The sequence below is a fragment of the Danio rerio genome, chromosome 17 (assembly GCF_049306965.1).
Source record: "Danio rerio strain Tuebingen ecotype United States chromosome 17, GRCz12tu, whole genome shotgun sequence".
NCBI classification, from domain to species: Eukaryota; Metazoa; Chordata; class Actinopteri; order Cypriniformes; family Danionidae; genus Danio; species Danio rerio.
Window position 1 is genome coordinate 26,980,660 of NC_133192.1, and position 22,234 is coordinate 27,002,893.

Below are 22,234 nucleotides of genomic sequence, written 5' to 3' on the forward strand. Positions count from 1 at the left end.
CTTCTTCACACAATGAATAAACAGAAAGAACTCTTCACTGAAATGTTCTTTGGACTCGAAAGCTGGTTCTTCTCTGTAACATCCTTTTACAAGCTTAATTTTTAGGTATTTGAGAACAAATTTAAGGGATAGTTCACCGTAAAAAAAATTTACTCACCCTTAAGTGGTTCCAAACCTTTATGACTTTCTTTCTTTTTTCTGTTCACAATAGAAGTTGGTGGTTCATTCTGTTATATGGTAACCTTTAAAATAGAGTCTAACCCTAAGACGAATGAATGACAAAAGTAAATATTTTGAAGAAAACCTGTAACCATTGACATTAATAGTAGGCAAAACAAATAGTCAGTGGTTACAGGTTTTCAGCATTATTCAAACTATCTTCTTTTGCGTTTAACAGAAGAGAGGAACTCTAACGGGTTTGGAATAAGTAAAAGGAGAGTAAACAATTACAGAATTGGTCGAACGATCATTAAACACATAAAGAAGATGACATACAAGCTGGCATTTAGCAGTTTAATCATGCATACAGACACACTGGCCAGTCAATTACATTAATACACATAATGCCATTAGAGAAATAGAATCTTTCAAACGCATATTGATTTAAGTAGTGGAGTTGTTTACCCTGCTAAACTTTATTCACATGAAGCAAATAGAAGAAAGGGGCTCTTCCAAGAGAAGTTGCCACTGAGCGTAACCAGACAATCCTTCTTGGATGAGTTCTTATTTTCATTAGTTAAAAATCCTTTGAGCTGTGCTGTGTTCTGTCTTGCAGATTTGTGCTCTGTCTGTCAATGACTATCTATTCTGCCACTCCCTCATTGTTGCTCGCCTTTGGTGAATGTTCAGGATCTGCTGTGGATGAAGCCCAGGGTGGCAGCCGGGAACAGAAGGTACAGTGTTTTGGGCACAGGACTCAGTCCTACAGCACTGGAGTTAGTAGATGCGCTGGGCGATGGGACAGTGTTTTCACTTGACTTCTGACTCTCCTACATCAGACATGAAGCAGTCACTTTACAGCATCACAGATAAAATAAAAAATAAAAACATTCTGGATCTGTTTGTAGATCTACACATTCTAGTTAAAATATGTAAAATATGAACACAGTTTGCAAATGAATGAAACAAACGATTTCTTTTACTTCTAAAACTCAATGAGATAACAATGAAAAGCAGTGCCTACCTCAGTTGAAAATGGTTTGCTCATGATGAGCACCACGAAACACAAAATCCATAATTTATTCATGGTTAATGCTGTGTTGTGTTCTTCCAGTAAGGTTCAGTTCTGGACCGAGGGTGAGTGTGGAGTTATACACAGACTGGACATTTCAGTTATAAACACCCTCCTATCTGTGAGTTTGAGAATTGCAGATAAGAGATGACCAATGGAGGAGGGGATTTAGGAAAAATGGGCGGGGGAAAGGGTGTGTATTTTTTAGGTTCTGACTATTTTTGCAGCTTCTGGCACATAAACATCTTCTAGCACAAAGTAATGTGACTTGTTTTCACATTTTTTACTGAACTGTACTACACATATGCCCCATGGTGTTACAGCAAGAGGTTATAATGATGTACAAATAGCATGAGAGTGATTTATCTTCACTGCTGGATGCATATGGTTATATACAATGCTAGTTATTTTTTATGAAAATATGAATAACTTTATTTTTTATTTCATCACAAGCCAGACTTGTTGGATATCTTCAGTAAATACAAGACAAACTTTGCTGTCATTTTTTCAAAACTACAGAAAATCATATAATTTTAAGATGAGTGCTGATTATATATCCATTACTGCAATACTCAAATTTTCTTTTAAGATGTTGTGAGATAAAAACAAATATGTGTTTTCATCATGTGTCCCACCATAGGACACCGTCACACTAAATGACAGAAATTGTGTAGTACATGACCAGAGACAACAAAAACACGTCTAATGAGAGTTTTTTTTTTATTGATGTATGGTTTGTTAGTATAATATTCGAGTTAAAGGGCAACTATTTTCCCTTGTAAAGATTTGAGATAAAGTCTTTTGTGTCTCCAGAATGTGTCTGTAGAATTTCAGCTCAAAGCACCCATCAGATTAATTATTATACCTTTAGAATATTAGATTTTTCTGCTCTGGACACAATGTAGCTGTTTTTATTGCCTGTGCCTTTAATACTAGTTCTCCCCGCCCACCGTTCCCACATGCCTATCAGAGTGTACCTCAATCTCCGCCTCTGCTACTTCAGATAAACAGCACAGTGACAGATATGAAGGAAGCAGATCTCACAAAACGTTTCTGAGAAAAGTTGAAAAGTTTGAGAAATTCCCAACTTCTGTGAGAAACGCAACTGAAGTGATGCTGATGAATCCACAATGCAGTGATCCATGTGAATGGCCCCTTATATCTTTATTCTGGGATTACCACTATTAATACATTTGTATAAAACAAATCGTATCTCAAAGTTTCTACTGGGTTTTTTCTTTCTTTTTTTTTGCACCGTCTTCCGGTGCCGCCCCCCAGCAAGATGCCACACTGGGCGATCGCCCAAATTGCCCATGCCTATCCGCCACTGATTTTACTGACAAGCGGCTGTGGTGATAAAGTAAAGACAGTAAAATCACTCTAATTCATTACAAACATGCACCATTTTTAAACTTGTAATACTCATTCTAGATTTGATGATCACAGCAAGCTAAATCTTTTAATCCTGGTTGCTTTGTGCTTGTCCTGTCTTGTTGATATGTTTATTTTAACATCAGGAAATAAAAAAAGGTGATTTATTGTCTTAATTTGACCACATTGTGACAGTGGACACACTTTACCCACACACAGTTCTGTCCAAACAGCTTACAAAATATGATTTTCATCATAGGTGCCCTTTAAAATGTTTTCCTGCTCAAACCCTTCGGACCTTTTAGCGACCCTACAGCGCCCTCTTGCGTTTTAAACCCGCACTGATATGCACAACGCGTTTTCGTTTATGTGCAAGTTTGTCTCTATGCAGCTCCCGTCGTTGTCCGTCGCTTCTATCGTTCCGGTAGAGAGCGAGTGCCGCCCATGCGGAGGAGGAGGAGGTCACATCCCACAACAAACTCTCATCCCGGTGTGAAACTCGCCTGTCAGAGTTCCTCATGCTGCTGGTTCGGCGTTCGGCAGCAGGTTTCGGCGGCGTGCTGCGATGGGGACTGCGCTGTCTGTGCTCCGGGGACGCGGCGGGCCGGTACCGAAACACCGTTCTGCTGCCCCGCACTGACTTCCCTATAAAAGTGAATGGGCCAAGCCTTCTAGAGCAAGAGATAAAGATCCAGCAGGTGAGTGACTGAGCTTGTCATTTACTGATTGAGGTAAATTTGGATTTATGTTCGCACATTAGTTCATTTTTGAGCAGTGACAACTTGTGACAGGGTCCCTATATTGTTTACCATGCTACTTTGAATATTCGGTCTGAAATGGCATGTAAGACTTCAAAACAACATCAGCACTATTACATTGACAGTGAACAATGCTGTAAGTTACTTTGATAGTCATTGGCTGCTAGTATGATGTGCCTATTTAGAATTAACAAAGAAAACTTTACTCAAGTGGTATTATTTTTTTCAAAATAATTTTATTGCAAAGTACAGTAATAAAAAGACTAAAGCAATTATAGATAAGTATATATAATATCAACCTAATAACCTTGTGCATACAATACAATAAAATATAAAACTAAATAAGAATGTGGCTTAACAAAAACTACAATTGTGCAGTCTGTATCACACAAAACACTCTACTTTGCACTTGGAAAAGAAAAAGAATCAGTTTGCTGGATCAATTACTTGAGCTATGTTTGACTATAAAACATGTTCTTGCATATATTTTCTAAATGGGTCTCACATTTTCTTAAACTGGTTAGATGGACTGCTAGACTGTCTAATTTTTTTTCCAGCTTTAGAAAGAAGAGGACATCACGAATCCACTGTGTTGGGTTTGTAGGTTTCTGATAACTTTCCATTTAAAAAATATTAGCTGTTTGACCAGGAGCACAATAAAAGCTATGCAATCAGATTGTATTTTTTAAGATTATACGAGATGGAAAAAATCACAACAATGGCAATCAGTGAGCAAAGGGAGATACATATACCCAAAAAACTGAAGTGATATTTTTAAGGAGAAGGTCAGAATGTGTGAATATAAAACCAAACGTTTACTGATGCTGCTAAAGAACATAACAGCAACAATAAGGTGATATCTGCTGTTGTAACTCTTTAAAGCCACACACTTTGAGACTTGACTGACTTGTATTGTGTTGGAGTTTGAGTTTTCTTGTTTTTTTTTTGTAGAAATGTGGTTTTGACCAGCTGTACACATGGCAGAGAGAGAAAAAGGCTAAGAAGGAGTACTGTCTTCATGATGGACCACCGTATGCCAATGGGGACCCTCATGTTGGGCATGCACTCAATAAGGTACCTCCTTTCACTTCGTCATCACACACATATGTAGATGTTCCTGCATCTACATCATCTAATTTTCTTCTAATACATTTTTGTCATTGTTATTTCAGTTAGCCTAAATGTAAACACAGAGATATGAAATTTTTCAAAAATATGCCATCAGCATCTACTGTTAATCTTTCCTGTAGATTCTTAAAGACATACGAAACCGTTTCGAGGTGCTGAGAGGCAGGCAGGTGCACTATGTGCCCGGCTGGGACTGTCATGGCCTGCCCATTGAACTCAAAGCGCTGGGAGACCTGGGAACCAATGAGCTGACTCCTGTCCAGATCAGACAGAAAGGTCAGGAGGTTGTGTATAAGCCATGTCCATCCAGAGCCTCATCCTTCTTTTTCATCCCTTCAATTTATGTTGAAAAGTTATTTAGTTATTTTCATATATATCTCATGATGAAAGTTATTTTCACTGTTATTTAATAGTAAATTAAATAACATGATGTTACATTTTATTATTTAATTAAAAATTTTAAAATAGTACTGTTTTTGTATATTAACTTATGTTAAGTAGGCCTATTTCTTTATTGATTGTAAGAGATTTTGTATGTAGCTTTAATCTTTATTGTTTATTAGTTTTAATTTTGTTAGTAATTTGTTTTCTGTTTTGCTTAATTATTTTACAGTTATTATTTAATCCAGTGTTTTTTTTTTTTTTTTTTTTTTATGTATTGTATAAGGAGTATTTATTTATCAGTTTAACAAAAAATTGGTGCTGTGCAAAAATGAATCTTGATTAATCGCATCAAAAATAAAAGTTTGTTTTGACATAATGTGAGTGTATTGATGAGAAAATGTTTATTTATATTTAGATGTAAAATGTGTGTATTTTATAAAAGTATCACTAACAAAATAGTTTTGTACAGTTGCATCATATGCATGTATGTATGTGTGTGTATCACATATACATAATAAATATATATAATATACACGCATATATTATGTCAAAATAAATTTTTGATTTTGGATGTGGTTAATCTTAACCTTGCCTGGCACTACTGTAAATTTATGTATTTTTACTGAAGTTTTTTTGTCTTCAAATATTTCCGTTCCTCTGGCATTCGCTTACAATAAAAAATAATCAGTTTAGCCTATGGGGGGTTGTTCTCAGCTTGCAACTTTTTTTGAAAGTGATCCTTGTCTAAAAACAAAAGAGTTAACTTTTTCAGATGCAGTTGTAAATAACATAATTTTTTACAAGCTGTGAATCGCTTGTAAAAAATTATGTTATTTACAACTGCATCTGAAAAAGTTCATCTTTCAACCATTTTTTTGTTGCATTGTTAGATACTATTGACCTTTACTCCAAAATGATACTTGTTTTTAAAAGTGTAATCTGGCATTTTTGTTAACAAAAAGCTTAATCATACAAGTTTATTAAAAGTATGTGCTCCATATCTGATCTGACCAGTGATGAACTGTCTGTGTCTTTCTCCATTCAGCTCGTGAGTTTGCAGAGAAGGCCATATCTCGACAGCGGGCTGCTTTCCAGCGCTGGGGTGTGATGGCTGACTGGGACAACTGTTATTACACTTTTGATGGGAAATATGAAGCAGCCCAGCTCAAGGTCTTCCAGGAGATGCACAACAAGGTATTCATAAATGTTTCCTGTGCAACACAGCTTAGTATTAAAGGACTAAAGGAATTGTTCACAAAAGGATGAAAGTAAAAAAACGTTTTACATTTAGAAGCATGATACATTCCAGAATTCTTTGATAAAGAGAAATTTGATTTGAACGTTTTTTTCTTAAAAATATAAGTCTTTTTGTAACATTAAAGTCTCATCTATCAGTAAAAGTCATTTCAATTTAAATAAAGTAATAATTTAAAAACATTTAATAAGTTTAATAATAAAGTAATTCAATTAAATGTTAAAAAATATTTTAAAAATGTGATGTAAGTAATTTTTTTACCCTTTCTCATCTTAACATGTTGAAATGTGGTGCAAATGTCCTGATGTCCTTAAAAAGTTTCTCACTTTAGCTGTGTCTCTCTCTTTGAGTACAGGGTTTGATTTATCAAGACTATAAGCCTGTTTTCTGGTCACCGTCGTCCAGGTAAGAAATGACCCAGTGTTTACCGCCTCCCATAAAGACCTTTGATAACATTAACAGACATGTAGACTGGATGTTATATTCCTTTTTCTCTGTGAAGGACGGCGCTTGCAGAAGCTGAGCTGGAGTATAATCCAGAACATGTGAGCCGTTCTCTGTACATCACTTTCCCCCTGCTCACCCTGCCAGCTAAACTCACAGCAAAAGCAGGTGTGTGTGTTTTGCCATCAGTCACTTTACATAGGCCACAGACACAAACTGAAGATTACTTCTCCGTTTCTAACTCCTGTATCTTTGTCTGTGCTTTAGAAGGTTTGAGTAATGTGTCTGCGCTGATATGGACAACGCAACCATGGACTATTCCAGCCAATCAGGCAGTTTGTTATATGCCTAAAGTACAGTAAGTCATAAACCAATGAATTTTGAGTGGAAAATCATATGATTTAAGCTGTGGTCACACTAGTTTGAGCATACGAAATTTTGACGTATAACGCTGTGAAAAGGGGCCAGGATAAACAAGCTGATTTGACATTGATATAGTGAGTGATTACTCCTTATTTTACATATCTGTACAAAGATGTTGTACATGTGTTGACTGTACCAAAGTTAAGGAGCAGAGGCAATGGGAGCAGAACCATACAAATTATGAGAGTTTTTTGGGGGAAATAACAAAGCGGGAGATGGGTGTGAAATGCAGGAGACTTCTAGAAAAATGTGAGTGTTGGCAGCCTAAAGTTAATGGTCATGTTTTTTCTTCTTCAGGTATTCTGTAGTGAAGCGAGCTGATAATGAGCAGCTCCTGCTAGTGGCCACAGAGCGAATAAACAGCCTCTCCTCTTTACTGAAGACAAATCTGGAGAGTTTGGTCACATTTGCAGGTAGATCCAGTTTTATTGTTTAGAACATGTTTATTAATCTGGCCTAAACCTCTCTCTTTCACTCATCTCCAGGGACAGATCTTGAAGGCGGAGTCTGTCAGCATCCCACAATTCCTTCAAAAGAAGTACCTTTGCTGCCAGCTAGTCATGTCACCATGACTAAGGGAACAGGATTGGTCCATACAGCTCCAGCCCATGGCATGGATGACTACAGTGTCGCCACACACTTCAATCTACCAGTAGTATGTGACCCATACCTGTATATAACAACTAGGGATGCCAGATCGATTAACTGAAGACTGATCTATTAGGTCTACTGTACATATCTTTAATGTGTAGTGCTTTTTTATTTTGTGTTAAATCGAATCATTAATTATCCTAAATGGACTGAAATATCACCTAACTCAGCTAGTGTATGTCATGGACATTTATGAGCAAATGTTCTCCAGATGTTCATTAATATAGTATACACAATAGCCTAATCACAGTTGGAAAAATAAATAGCACACTTACAATAACAAAGACAATTTGCTCACATTTACTATTGCTATATTTACTTTTTTTATATACCCAAATTACTATATGAACTATATTGCTATTGACATGTCTGGGTGTTATTATTTATTATTACTCAAGTCATTATGTAAATATATGTCATTGCATTTAGTCATTAGGTGGTTCAATTAAATGATCAATCGTTTATGTTTGCAATTCAACTAGCATTTCATTTATTTATGTAGTTTTTTTATTTTACAGTTAAAACCTTTAACTTTGGGTAAAGATGCTTGTGTTTTGTGTATTATTTGCACATCATGTCATGCCAAAGAAAAATGTGTGTAAGTCATTCCTAAAAGAACAGTACAAATGAAGTAGGGTTGTTGTTGTTGTGACTATAAATGAGCTGTCTCTCTGCAGGAGTGCATGGTGGATGAAGAGGGCAGGTTTACTGAACTTGCTGGAGCTGAACTGCAGAATAAATCTGTGATGGACGAAGGCAATGCTGCAGGTGAGAGAGATGGTGAAAAGAGCTGATGTGAGACAGTGTGATGTGAAATGAATATGTATGATAGTAATTGTAACTAATGTTATGTGTGGGCAGTAATCTCAGTGCTGCAGGCGGCGGGTGCAATAGTGAAGGAGGAGGACTGTGTCCACAGTTACCCGTATGACTGGAGGACCAAACAGCCAGTCGTGATCCGAGCCAGTAAACAGTGGTTTATTAATACTGCCACCCTCAAAGATAAAGCAAAGGTGAGACAGAAGTCTTTCAATCCCATAAAACACAACTAAAATTGTTAATAATGTGACAAAACTACCAGAAGAACAAATATGTATTTTTGTATATTTATGTAAACAATTTATTTATTTAAGGAGCTGGGGATATTTAAGGAACATGTATGCACAGCTATTTCGGACTGTTACAACCCTTGATGGAAATATGTATAGGAATTTAAAAGGAGTAACATTGAGATGACCAAAGGAATAAATTTATAGTGAAAGGTGGCAAGAGAAACACAGAACAACAAGTCAGCACCGCAAAAGGTTTTTTGCTCCCAAAAACCATATATTTACAATTTGTACAAACAAAATTAATATTATAACACATTTGAAAAACCAAGACAACGGAAGAGGGAACTGAAAGTTGCGCTAGAAAATCAAAGAAAGATATAAAACAAAAATATCCCCATAATCTCCTCCCAATTCTCTAAATAAGAAAATAACAATATGAAAGGAAAATCTTCAGTGCAGAACTTACTCTAACTAAAAACTTCACTAAACTACTATCCATTAGAAACCTGCGGGCAAGGTATGTATGTCATGTGACTTACCATACGGTTTTAGGTTTTCCTTGCCTGTTTTGAATGGAGCTGAACCTCAAATAACAACAGCAGCTGATCTCTTCCCAATGCTGCTTCTGATTTAAAGGTCTCTGCATCGATCATGATTGGCCGAGAGAGAATACGAGTCGTCACAGGGTTGATTATGATTGGCAGTCCTGTCAGCCAATAGTCAAAAAATGTAGTCAGTACCTAAATGTGAAAGTGACAGGTCAAGGAGCAAGAAAGACAGAAAGAACACGCGCACAAAATAGTGTTTGGTTTGTAACTGGCATTTTCTTTTTCTTCTTTTAGTTAGTCATTCAAAAGTCTGGTACTGTGTGACTTTGTTCAATAAAACAGATTTTCTAATATGTTTCCAGTTAAATAAGAGCTTTTCTCCTCAAAATAATGTATGATTTTGTGTGTTTAGGATGCCTTGCAGAAAGTGCGTGTGATACCCGAATCTGCTAGGTCCAGTTTGTTGTCAATGTTGGACAGAAGAACATACTGGTGTATATCTCGACAGAGGAGCTGGGGCGTCCCTATCCCAGTGTTCTACCATAAAGAGACTGGAGAGCCACTCTTAAACAAGTAGATACACTTACACTGTTATTACATACACACTTAATCAACAGATTTAAAACATCTTAAAGTATAAGCAAAACAATTCCCTGTTTCACTTAGACATACAGTGACCCACATCGCTAAAGTTTTCTCTGAGAAGGGGAGCGACAGCTGGTGGACAGAGCCAGTGGAGACGTTTTTGACACCAGATGTTCTTCAGAAGGTACATTTTCATACACTACTTACATACACAAAATAAAAACATCTTCTATTTCAATTTACACTTTTGAATTTAAAAATGAAAAGCAAATAATGGCTTGTTTTTTGTATTTCAATATCCCTTTCTAAAAGAAAAATCCAATGACCAAAATATAAACCGATGTATTATAAATAAAATTCTGGCTTCACACCAAACACAAAGAAAACAAGTGGATTGATTACTTACTCTAGATTACTCACAAAGAGTTTTTCATCTCACAAGAATTTTCTGCTCCGGTTGAACTTTTTGTGAAGACATGATTGAATCAAATTCTTTGTGTTTGCAGTAAACATTCCACACACATCATGTCATAGACTGTTGGAAATTCTCCTCTATTTGCACATTTGCATTGACTTTGGCCCAATCCCAATTCTATGCTTTAACCCTTCCCCTTACCCCTCGTTTTGCTCGTTGCTGTAAAGGGGTAGGGGTGTCCCAATTCTCTTTAGCTTGAAGGTGTAGGGCTATGAGGAAGGGGTAAATACCTCTTTGAACAAAGAGTTTTCAGGACCACACTCGAAACCAAGGGGTAAGAAAATTTCACAGAATACACCAGCCACAATGGCAGGATCGACGCACCCGGAAGTAAGGAGATCCATAAATTATTATTATTTTTTTTTCATTATTATGAATTTTTACAACAAACAAGCACATGTTTTAATATATTCATAACCACATTCATGTTTTACTGGCATGCTTAAAAAAAAAAGCTAAAATAAAAACCGCTAAATTTCACAATCTATAATCCCTAATAATAACTCCTGTACAGCAGTTCCACAACATTCTGTCACTCGATGACACTCGAGTATCCTGTCAGTTATGTCTAGTGGCTGGGAATGAGCTTTTTACAGGGTCTGCTATAATGTTAGTGTTGTTTTTGTGTGTTTACATTGAATATGGCCACTGTGTAAATGCACAGTACAGTTACGATATTATTGCCACATTTTATCGCTATGATAACATAATATGTGCATTCAGTGATCTCCTGAAGATAAATACCAAAAAATAACACAACTGGAATCACTACAGCAGTGGCGATTGTCTGGTCTCATATGAAGCAAGAGATCGTGATGACTTATGATGATGTGTGCAGGTGCTTTAGTGCTGTCCCATTTCTTAGGGGTACATTTTGATGCCGTCCCCTTGACCCTCGGTTTTAAGGGCCAAGGGGAGGGGAAGGGTTAGGGGTACAAAAATAGAATTGGGATTGGGCCTTTGTATGCATTCAAGTTGTTGAATGATCACATTTGCATTTGGTGTGAACCTATTACATGGAATGTAAATCTTTTTTTTCTGAAGCTCAGTGGCCATTAATCTAGTCTCATCATTCTAAATCATTCTGATTCAGGGCTCTAAACTAGCTATTTGAACTGGCGCACCTAAAGTTAGGCACAAAGTAAGGTGCATTCAAATTTATTTTTCTAAACTCTTTATTTTCATTTTCATTGAAAAAACATTCCTACATATCGTACCACCTAAATTCTTACAAAAAAGAGATGGACCATACATCAAAGTTCTGTTGGAAGTACTCGCAGAGAATTTAGCTTACTACAAGGAGCTGAAACCCTCCCTCCCACCCCACCCATCTAACATTAATCAAAAATTTAATTGAAGGTTCATAAAAAATATAATAAAAGGCAAACATAAATAACATTTGCAATCATAATATAATACATGGAAAATGAAACTAAGAGAGACATTATAAATTGATTATAAGATTATTGCAAAATAGTGCACCCAAATTTTGACTGCATTGTATTTAACATTGTATTTAACTTTTTTTTACTGCTATCCATATAGGCATTATTGACTTGTAAATGAGTAACTAACAAACTGATCATTGTAAAGTTCTTCATTTAAAGCACAATTCTACAAGAAGGGGATCTTACTACAGCCATTCACATTCTCTGTTATAGGTTTAAAAAAAAAACACAACATTGGCCTAATGGTGGAGACTTAAAAAAAAAAGTATTTATTTTTGCCCTCAAATGGCTGGTCGCATCTCAGATAGTTAGTAGTTAGACTCTAGAGCCCTGCTGATTTGCTCTTCAATAAACATTTTTAATTGTTATCAATTTGAAAAACATTTGTTCAACTCAATTTATTAAATCAATTCTTTACTTGTTTGTCAGAGTAAAGCAAGTTCAGTGTCTGATTATGTGCGGGGTGAAGATGTCCTGGATATCTGGTTTGACAGTGGGGCTTCATGGGCCGCTGTACTGCCAGGTGAGTCATCAAAAAGTGCTTCCTTAAAATGTACATGAAATCTGGTTTCTCAAGAATTGTGTTATTTGCCTGTCTGCACTCCTCTGGTGTGTTTTTATTATGTTGTTGTGTAATCTCACTCTCTCTTTCAGAATCAGACCCGCGTGCAGACTCGTATGTCGAGGGGAAAGATCAGATCGGCGGCTGGTTTCAGTCGTCTCTCCTTACCAGTGTTGCTGTGCGGAATAAAGCTCCTTACAAGTGAGTCATACAAATGCATCAGTTTGACACAAATACACTTATCTAAATGGTTAGTCAACGTATTTACGTTTTTTTTCTTCAGAGCTTTAGTTGTTCATGGGTTTGCCGTGAGTGAGAAAGGAGAGAAAATGTCTAAGTCCATAGGCAACGTGGTGGACCCAGATGTGGTTATTAATGGGGGGAAGGTAAATATGATCGGTATATGTTTTAGATTCATATTACGTCATCTAGTCAGATATTTGAAACTTTATTTTCTCTCTCTCTCTATAAGGACTCGTCTGTTTCTCCTCCATATGGTGCTGATGTTTTGAGATGGTGGGTTGCAGAGTCCAATGTCTTTTCTGAGGTTCAGATCGGACCGAATGCACTGAACGCAGCGAAAGACAGCATCAACAAGGTCTGAGACTTGTCACCGTGGATAGACTTATGCATTATTTTGCTGCCTGTTAAATTAGAGGTTAATTAGTTCATGCAAATTGTGGATACAAAACGAGGTTCTGTAATAGCATGGACGATTTTCACACTTAGTGTCAGCGTTTTTAGATGTTTTTCTACACTAATTTACAAACATATATATATATATATATATATATATATATATATATATATATATATATATATATATATATATATATATATATATATATATTATGGGTGGAGCCGAATACGGTATTCGGAAAGGCACGAATAGCGTGTTTTTACGAATACTTATTTCGAACAAATACTTGAAAAATTATTTGTATTCGGGAGCAAGAAAAACACTATATCAAAAAGCAGCGTTTCCACATGAGACCACAGTGAGTGAGTGAGTGAGTGAGTGAGTGAGAGAGAGAGAGAGAGAGAGACAGACAGAGAGAGAGACAGAGAGAGAGAGACGCTCAGTCAGTAGTCGATGAGCGTGGTGGAGGCAAAAGGTGTCTGGCACAAGCTTCTCCACAGCAACAGACAGAGAAGGCTCGGCTGAGCGAAAAAAAATACTTCACTGCATCACTATTTTTGTTAAATAGATTTTTGTACCTTAATTGGGTTCCAGATGCAGTTTATAATCTTGTAGCGTAGTTGAAGCGGAGTTTGAGCTGGATATTCCATTACGCTGCATTTTTGACGTTTGCAATCGGGTGCTCTCTGTTTACGCAACGTTAGCTCAGTTAGCGCAGTAATTTAGACAATAGACTGTCTAGACAATAGACAATAGACAGAGTAACTTTAACTTTAAGGGCACCCTGAAAAAGAGTGAAAAAGACTGCTGCTGAGCCATTTCTTGGTCCTCCACCAGTCAAAAAAAAAAACCCTTCAGGTTCTGTGTGGAAGCATTTTATAGTCAGTGGTGCTGCAGATAAAACAATGTGATACTGTATAATGTTTACAAAAGTGAAATCAGCAGAGGCAGAGATATTAAACATCTGTCAACATCTTCTATGCACATCATTCATTCATTTCTTTTCGGCTTAGTCCCTTTATCAATCTGGGGTTGCCACAGTGGAATGAACCACCAATTTATCCAGCATATGTTTTACGCAGTGGCTGCCCTTCCAGCTGCTACCCAGCACTGGGAATCATCCATACACTCTCTTTCACACACATACAATAGGGACAATTTAGCTTACCCAATTCACCTGTATTGCATGTGTTTGGACTGTGGTGGAAACCGGAGCGCCCGGAGGAAACCCACGCTAACATGGGGAGAACCCAGTCGAGGCTCGAACCAGCAACCTTCTTGCTGTGAGGCGACAGTGGTACTCACTGTGCCACCGCGCAACCCTCTATGTAATGTATTATCACATGCACTAAAAGCATCCTCTCCTGATACTGTCTGTGAACCCCCCACAAGCATCAATCCCCTCAATCAGCACAGCTATGTTCTGCTAAATCCTCCACAAGCACCAAACCATCAACACAGCCACATTCTGCCCCAGCAAGTCAGTTTCAAACATCTATTCAGTGTCCTTCAACAAGAACGGTGGTGGTGGGGTTCATAATATTCACAATGGTATTTTATTAGTTGTTGGTTTAACCATGGATGAGATAATGGCTTCTATGTTATTTTCTTTTCAATGACATTTCTTGTCACATGTTCAAAAACAACAACCAATATTGCATATCTTCAATTTATATAATGGGTATAATTAAACAATACTTTCACAATAACGTAAATTAGAAGTGTAATAGAAAAAATATATATTTTTGCGCCATTTTGAATTTTACTCAAATACAAATACTAATACTTTTCCCCCCTCAACAAATACAGATACAAATAGCGGCTGCTCCACACATCCCTTATATATTTATTTACTGCCAATGAGCCGACTGAATGTGCACAATCACTCACAGACAGGTGACTGTTTCTGACTCTTGCTTGTTTCATAGCAGAAGTTACTCATGCTTTTTTCTAGTTTATTTATCTTCACAACAGCACAAAATCATCTGGTCAAACATTTTTTTTCAGCAAAACATTACAAGCTCTGAAAGAAAATGAAGTGAAATTAAACTCATTATTGAATCACTTAAAATGAAGACCACATTTTCTAAAAATATTTGTGCTGGGCTAGACTGTGCTTGACCATCAACTGTACCTAGTTGTGTTTTCTGTAACTTGAGCAGCTCAAGGAATGTGAATAAAAGCACCAATCTCAGTTTTTAACACTCAGCTAGTTTTTACAAGGTGCGTCAAACCTATTGTTCTTTTTAAATGATGCTGTTGTTATGCATATTGCACATTAGTGTGCTCACATTTGCATCTTTTGTTTAATCTGAAGGAGTTAAATGTAAGCGATCAGCACAAGCAAAAATCTATGTAATGAGGCGTTACTTCTTGAAGGAAATAAGTACTTCTATTGAGCGAGCATCATGCTTTTATAAACAGCAAAAACATTGTCTTTATAAATTGTTGCATTCACAGTGAATGCTTTTGTTTTTTGCAAAGCGAATGACAAGTTTTGTCAGTTCAAACAATGTCACAGTAATTGTGATAGTGTTGTAGACACCACTATATCTACACCACTAGAGTTTACATTGAAATGTTTGTCTGCTCAATCACCTGCTCTTCTCTCTCCAGCTGAGGAACACACTGAAGTTTCTCTTAGGCAATCTCCAGGGCTTTGATCCTCGTTCTCAGGCCGTGGACCCCAAACAAATGCACTACATTGACCAGTACATGCTGCATCTGCTCCGAGAGTTCAGCATGAAGGTCAGTCTCGATGTTAACATGCTAAATCGAGGGTTTCAAATTAGGTTAAGCATCAGATTACATTACATTATAATAACATTGTACATTATTACATTGCATTATAATAATAACCATAATAACAAACTAATTCATAAGAATTCTGGGTATTTTTTTAAAGAAACCTCAAATTCATATTTGCTTGTTTTAATTGCACTCTTGCTCATGTAATAATACAGTATTTAAATATTTCATAAAGTCATTCCAATAATTTGGAATATTGTAATATGATGTTTGCATATTGTAAAACATTAGTATTACATTATGTCTCACAAATTTCTTGCTTCTTTACATTTTCCTAAGCTGTTTGTTGCATCTTTAATGAAATATTTTAGGTAATATATATATAGTCTCCTTGTGTGTTCTAGGTAACCGATGCTTACAGTGAGTTCAACTATGGCCTTGTCATCCGTCTGCTGCAATCCTTCACCGCTAGAGAATTATCCAACTTCTATTTCAGCATCATCAAAGATCGGTAAGCAAACTTCCTCTGAATCCTTTTAAAAAAAAATTTCTATAGCAAAAATATCTCCCTTTTCCTCTTTCTCTCAGGCTATATTGTGACCCAGAGGAGTCTGTTGGTCGGCGGTCGTGTCAGACAGTCCTGGAGGAGATTCTGGATGGAGTGAGTCGCTCTATCGCTCCAGTCCTCCCTCATCTAGCTGAGGAGGTGTACCTGCACGCTCCTGGACATGATGGTAAGCTCGCGGTTTCTGTGCTGGAAATGATGCTGTACACAGAGCTTTGCTTTACTGTGATGTTTCTCTGTCTGTAGAGGGGAACACTTTGTTTCGGAGCGGCTGGATTAACACCAGTCCTGTGTGGAGAAAACCGGGACTGGAGGAAGCAGTGGAGGGCGCGTGTGCTATTAGAGACTCCTTCCTGTCATCTATTCCAGGACGAAATGCTGCCGAGTTTGACCTCGTCATTTCCATTGAACCCGGCCTGTTCTTTGAGCTCATGGAGGTATGTTGAGGATTTTAAGACTTGTTCACACTAAAAGTTATTATAGTTGTATAGCTTTAACTAAAATTATAGCAAAAACGTTCTTTGTTTTCATCTTTGTAAATGTATTTAATACATACTGTAAGCATTTTAGGGAGTAAATCCATTTGTTCCACGCTGCCGGTTTAATGACAGGTGTTTGACCCGTACGGCATCTCAGAGGCTTATCCTGATACCATTGGCCAGATCAGGCTGTTCCTCCAGTCATCCTTACTATTGTACCCGCGACAAAAACAACGAGTGGACATGACAGCAGCACGATGAAAACATTAAATACGACCCGAGCAGAGACTTAAAAGTATTAATTTAACACATTAGTGCCCAATAAAGGCTTTTGATTTCTGTTTTAGTGATCGCGAATCGTTCTTCATAAGCGGATTTTCTAAGTGAACTGGTCAAACCAATTCACCAAATTGAACTGAATCATTTGAAACAATTCGCATCTCCAGTAACGATAGGCGCTAATCCACAAACAATTTACTTTTTGAACATGACTTATACCTGCCTCTGATTTGAAATAAACCAATTTCCAGTTCATCAGTTATTAGAACAGTACACAGAGATCAGATTTGAGAATCGGTGAATCGCTAATACTGCGCATGTGTGATTAAGTGAATCGAACACAAACAGCATGGGTAAACCGAGGGCTGAATCACGGGTAAACTGAAGTGAATCATGCTTCAGTTAGGTTGCAAAATGTAATTATAAGAAACTTTTCAGATCATAGTGATGTTTAACTAACTGAAATTGTGATTGCTGACAACAAATGTTGAGTTCTAACATGGGAAGATGTCACAAAATATCTGGTTTGCGTTAAATATCCAAACTTCCCATCACTACTGTGTATCTAACCTCATGAGCAGCCTTGCAAATATTTGATTTAAGACTGCTATCTTGTGTGCTGTTGTATTTGAATTTGTGGATGGGTAGATATTATAGTGCTCTTGTGTCAAAAAATGTAGCCTATCTTTGGTTGGGTTTTTATTACACAACAACAAACAATAAAACTAAAACTAATACAGAAACTAATAAAAACTAAACTAAAACTAAGCAATTTCAAAATATAAAATCGAACAGAACTAGTAAATCTCCCTCTAAAAACGAATTAAAACTAACTAAATTTGAAATCAAAGTCAAAACAAAATAAAAACAAAATAAAAAATCCAAAACTATTCAAAACTATAAATTCAAACTATTATAATCTTGCTTCACACTAGCACAAATTTCTGAATTGCATTAGTAGGTGGCGCTATAAGAGAAATAAATATAGAGCTGTATCTGAAACCTATTTAAAAACATATGAGTGACTTTAAAGTTGTAGATTTATAGAAGGTTATTTTAGTAAAAGAAAACTGAAGACTGAAACTGTTGGTGAAAGAAACATTATCGTTAACTAGAATAAAAAGGCAAATTCACAACAAAAGGAAAACCGAAACCAACGAGTCACTAAAAAAACAAACTGAAATAAAAGGTTTTTTGAATTCATAAACACTCATTCTGTGGCAGAATATCTTGTAGCTGTTTAGAGAAATAATAATAATAGATGGTGCTGACAAACAAACACATCAGTCAAGCACATAAAACAAATTCATATTTTCTATATAAATATAAAATGCATTCTAGCTTCATTTGCCTAAAAAATGTAATAAATCTAAAGTGTGATCTGAAATATAAAGAAGAAGATTTCAGTTTTACTTGTTGCATTTGTATGGTTTTGTGTCCACTGTCTGTTCATACAGTTATTTATATTATCAAGAGGTTTGGAAAAGAATTATTATAAGCTGTGCAAACACTAAACTTTACTCTGGTCATGTGCTTTACTCTGCTAATTACGAAACTGAAACTAAATATCTATAAAAGCTGAATAGAAACGTGTTCACAAAATTAAGACGGAACTAAAATAAACAGCAAATCTATTATATTTTTGAATTAAAAATGCATTTAAAAGTACAATATATTATGTATAATGTTCTAAAAATACTGTAACAACCTGTGTTTTATGTCATGACTGTACGCATGTGACCAGGAAGTTTATTGCTCGGCCAGTTTTTTTGTGTGCATAAGAAAGAGATTAGACCTTTGGGAAAAAGAGAAAACCTCTTGCATGAGTATGTGACAGATTAATTCAAAGTAAAATAATTGTAGCAAATGTCCATATTCCTTTGAAATGGACACAGAAATGCTGCTCTTCGTTGGTTTGCGACTGCATCATTTAGTCTGTTTTGATTTTCTCTGTCAGTCTCTTCAAGAGGAGCCCACTTCCACCAGCTCTCAGCTGACAGAGCTCATGATGACCTCGCGGACCACTCTGACAAGCGCTCTCCCACGAGACCTGCCATCCGATGCCATCACAAGCACGGGGAGCTTCCTCATCAACCTGGAAGGTGTGGTGTTATTTACGATCTGTGGTCTGTGTTGATTACATAATTGGTTCATTTCCTCTGTTTAGTTTGTCTAGATCAGACATCGAACATAAAAGCATAAACAAAACAAAAAGCGCTCTGGGGTAAGTTCAAATGTATGGTTGGTGCTCTTTGGGTAAGGGATTCATCAACTCTGCAACAAGAATCAGTCCAAGGCACTCGAGTAAAGTGAAAAAATTAAAAGGCCTTTATTCACATGGCTAGATCTCTAAAAACCAACGCGTTTCGGCAGAAGTCTGCCTTCATCAGGGTAACAGTGATCAGGTGCGTCTAGAGTCTCTTTTGAGTACTACGGTCACATGACTCATTTAAACATCTCCAATGGCACTCAAATAATTTAACAAGCAAACTCTACTACCATCATAAATTCGGCATAGATACACAAACACCCACTTGCATATGTGGGAAAAGAGAGAGAGAGAGAGAAGAAAAAAGAATATATATATATATATATATATATATATATATATATATATATATATATATATATATATATATATATATATATATATATATATATATATACATACATACACACATACATATATTTACATACATATACATATATATATATATATAAACATACATACATGCATACATACACATACATGTATACAATATATACACATACATATACATGGAAAATACATACATACATATAAACACATACATCAATGTATAATGACGATCTGTAAAGCATCTATAGAAAAACTCATTTATTCATTCATTTTCTTATCGGCTTAGTCCCCTCACTAATCCGGGGTCGCCACAGCGGAATGAACCGCCAACCAGCTACTTTCCACGCAGCGGATACCCCTCCAGCCGCAACCCATTTCTGGGAAACTATAGAAAAACTGTTTTACAAAAAGGAAATCTAATTCACCATTCAAACCTGTAAATCTGGTTGCTTTTAATGTATCTATCCAAAAAGTCTCTCTCTGTTTTAATCTTTTTATCCTGTCTCCTCCTCTTGTAGAATTATAAATATGTTCAATGCCAACTATTTTTAATGAACTTGGATTGCCATGACCTTGATTTTTATAATGTAGAGCCATAGGATATTGTGGATTACAGGTACGTATCGCATATTTATGCTCCGCTAATCTCAACTTTAGTTTTCTCTTGGTCATTCCTACATAAAAACAACCACAAGGACATTCCAGTCGATAAACAACAAAAGTAGTATTGCAATTGATAAATGAATTGATCTTAAATTCACGGCCCGAAGAAGGATCTCTAAATATGTTCGTCTTGAGCATGTTTTCACAATGGTTGCAATTACCACATCTGTAGTTCCCTGTTGTTTGATTTAACCATGTATTAGTTTTCTTAGTGGAAAGATGGCTTCTCACAAGTTTATCTTGGATAGTTGGAGCTTTTCGAAAGACTACAGAGGGGGATACAGGTAAAATTTTGTGGATACAGGTTTGTGTATCTATGCCGAATTTATGATGGTAGTAGAGTTTGCTTGTTAAATTATTTGAGTGCCATTGGAGATGTTTAAATGAGTCATGTGACCGTAGTACTCAAAAGAGACTCTAGACGCACCTGATCACTGTTACCCTGATGAAGGCAGACTTCTGCCGAAACGCGTTGGTTTTTAGAGATCTAGCCATGTGAATAAAGGCTTTTTAATTTTTTCACTTTACTCGAGTGCCTTGGACTGATTCTTGTTGCATAAAAGCATAAACACTTTGTGGTTGAAATGTGAATGCACTTCAGAGCAATAGAAACACTGACGTTTTTCATGTTTAATCCTTTAAGACGGCTTGATCCAAAGCAGTCTACAGTGTAACACCATGTATGAATAAGACGCAAAATGACAACATTATAGCGACGAGCAATTTGGCTGTCCTCATCAAACATTAAAATAAAATGGCTTTGAGTACATTGGAGCATCAAAAAATTCTGATACAGTATGTAACAATTATGTAACACGATACAGTATCTAGTACTGTTAGCCTTGCTTTACTATAGAAACCCAATTGAGAAAATCCTAGTTTTAATCTGCGGATCTGTGTTTTTGGCAGGAGGCATGATCCGTGAGGAAAGCTCATACAGCATAGCAGCGATGCCCACCGCTCTGTTGCGATGCCCGAGATGCCGACGCTACACATCCGATGAGCCAGACTGCCTCTGTCCGCGATGCCAAACTATGATGGAAAAAAATGGCAAGTAATCAGCCTGACTGTAGCCATGACTGCTGCCCACCCTCTGCTACTCCTCCTCTTTGTGTTCTGGTGTAAAAGGCTGCATGGACTACCATAAACCAACGGACGCTGCTATTGTAACCATTGTCTGAAGCTGAGGGATAGGAGGATCACGTTTCTCAGGGCTTGATCTAGAGTTATATACTGTTATTGATGAATAAAGCAAGAATCTGGATGGAAAAGCCAAGCGGGAGATTCTCAAATGAGAAAGCATCCACAAAACCCCATTTCAGATCATGCTTGCAACATGAGCACTGACCTGGGATCTGTTAACTTTCCAAAGTTGAGGTGAACTGTAAAGGGCTTTTGTGTTTGTATGTTCATATGTGCTTGTGTTGGAGGTGGGTGGAAGGTTTGGTTACTTGTTTGTTTATTTTCTTTATGAATGGTTATTTTTTTATAGTGTGACACATTTGTGAAACTAAAGCAGAAGTGATTTGTAAAGGCATTCTTTACTTGAGTCAGGCTGATTGAATGCAAAGGTTTATCTTAGAATGTGTCTTCAAAAAATCATTCTGCTGGTGAAACTCAGTGAGAATTTACAATTTATTTTTCAGTTTTCCTGTAAATTATGCTGTATCACATCAGTTTTATTGTTTAAACAATAAATGTCATACATAAAACAGGATGTTTCTGTTCATTTGGACCAGTTGAATATTAAATATGTTAAAATATTAATCCATCTAAAATCCATGTTCAGCTGCAGTTCATTTGTATTTAGTATCACAATAAATTGCTACGATATAATCACGATTAAATATAGTCAGTAACAATACGATATAATCATGATCAAATATTGCGATTATACAGCGATCAAACATGCGATATAACCGTGATTAAGTATCACGATCAAATTA

General features: G+C 36.5%; 1 protein-coding gene and 1 long non-coding RNA gene across 2 annotated transcripts; one reads left to right on the forward strand and one right to left on the reverse strand.

The window, feature by feature from the left end:
- Positions 1 to 500: 500 nt before the first annotated feature.
- si:ch211-214p16.2 lies at positions 501 to 1,304 on the reverse strand. Its single transcript, NR_131174.1, is given in 2 exon segments — positions 501 to 989; positions 1,184 to 1,304. It is a non-coding gene; the product is annotated as a si:ch211-214p16.2 (long non-coding RNA).
- A 1,707-nt stretch (positions 1,305 to 3,011) lies between these two features.
- iars2 (isoleucyl-tRNA synthetase 2, mitochondrial) lies at positions 3,012 to 21,346 on the forward strand. The gene is given in 23 exon segments (NM_001163798.1): positions 3,012 to 3,300; positions 4,312 to 4,434; positions 4,611 to 4,764; positions 5,918 to 6,066; positions 6,483 to 6,532; positions 6,630 to 6,739; positions 6,839 to 6,929; positions 7,292 to 7,407; positions 7,480 to 7,649; positions 8,323 to 8,413; positions 8,507 to 8,658; positions 9,658 to 9,818; positions 9,912 to 10,014; positions 12,183 to 12,276; positions 12,408 to 12,516; positions 12,599 to 12,701; positions 12,788 to 12,913; positions 15,572 to 15,703; positions 16,108 to 16,214; positions 16,292 to 16,437; positions 16,515 to 16,705; positions 18,984 to 19,128; positions 21,198 to 21,346. Coding segments are annotated over 23 exon segments (2,952 nt in total). The 5' UTR covers positions 3,012 to 3,120.
- The last annotated feature ends 888 nt before the right edge of the window (positions 21,347 to 22,234 follow it).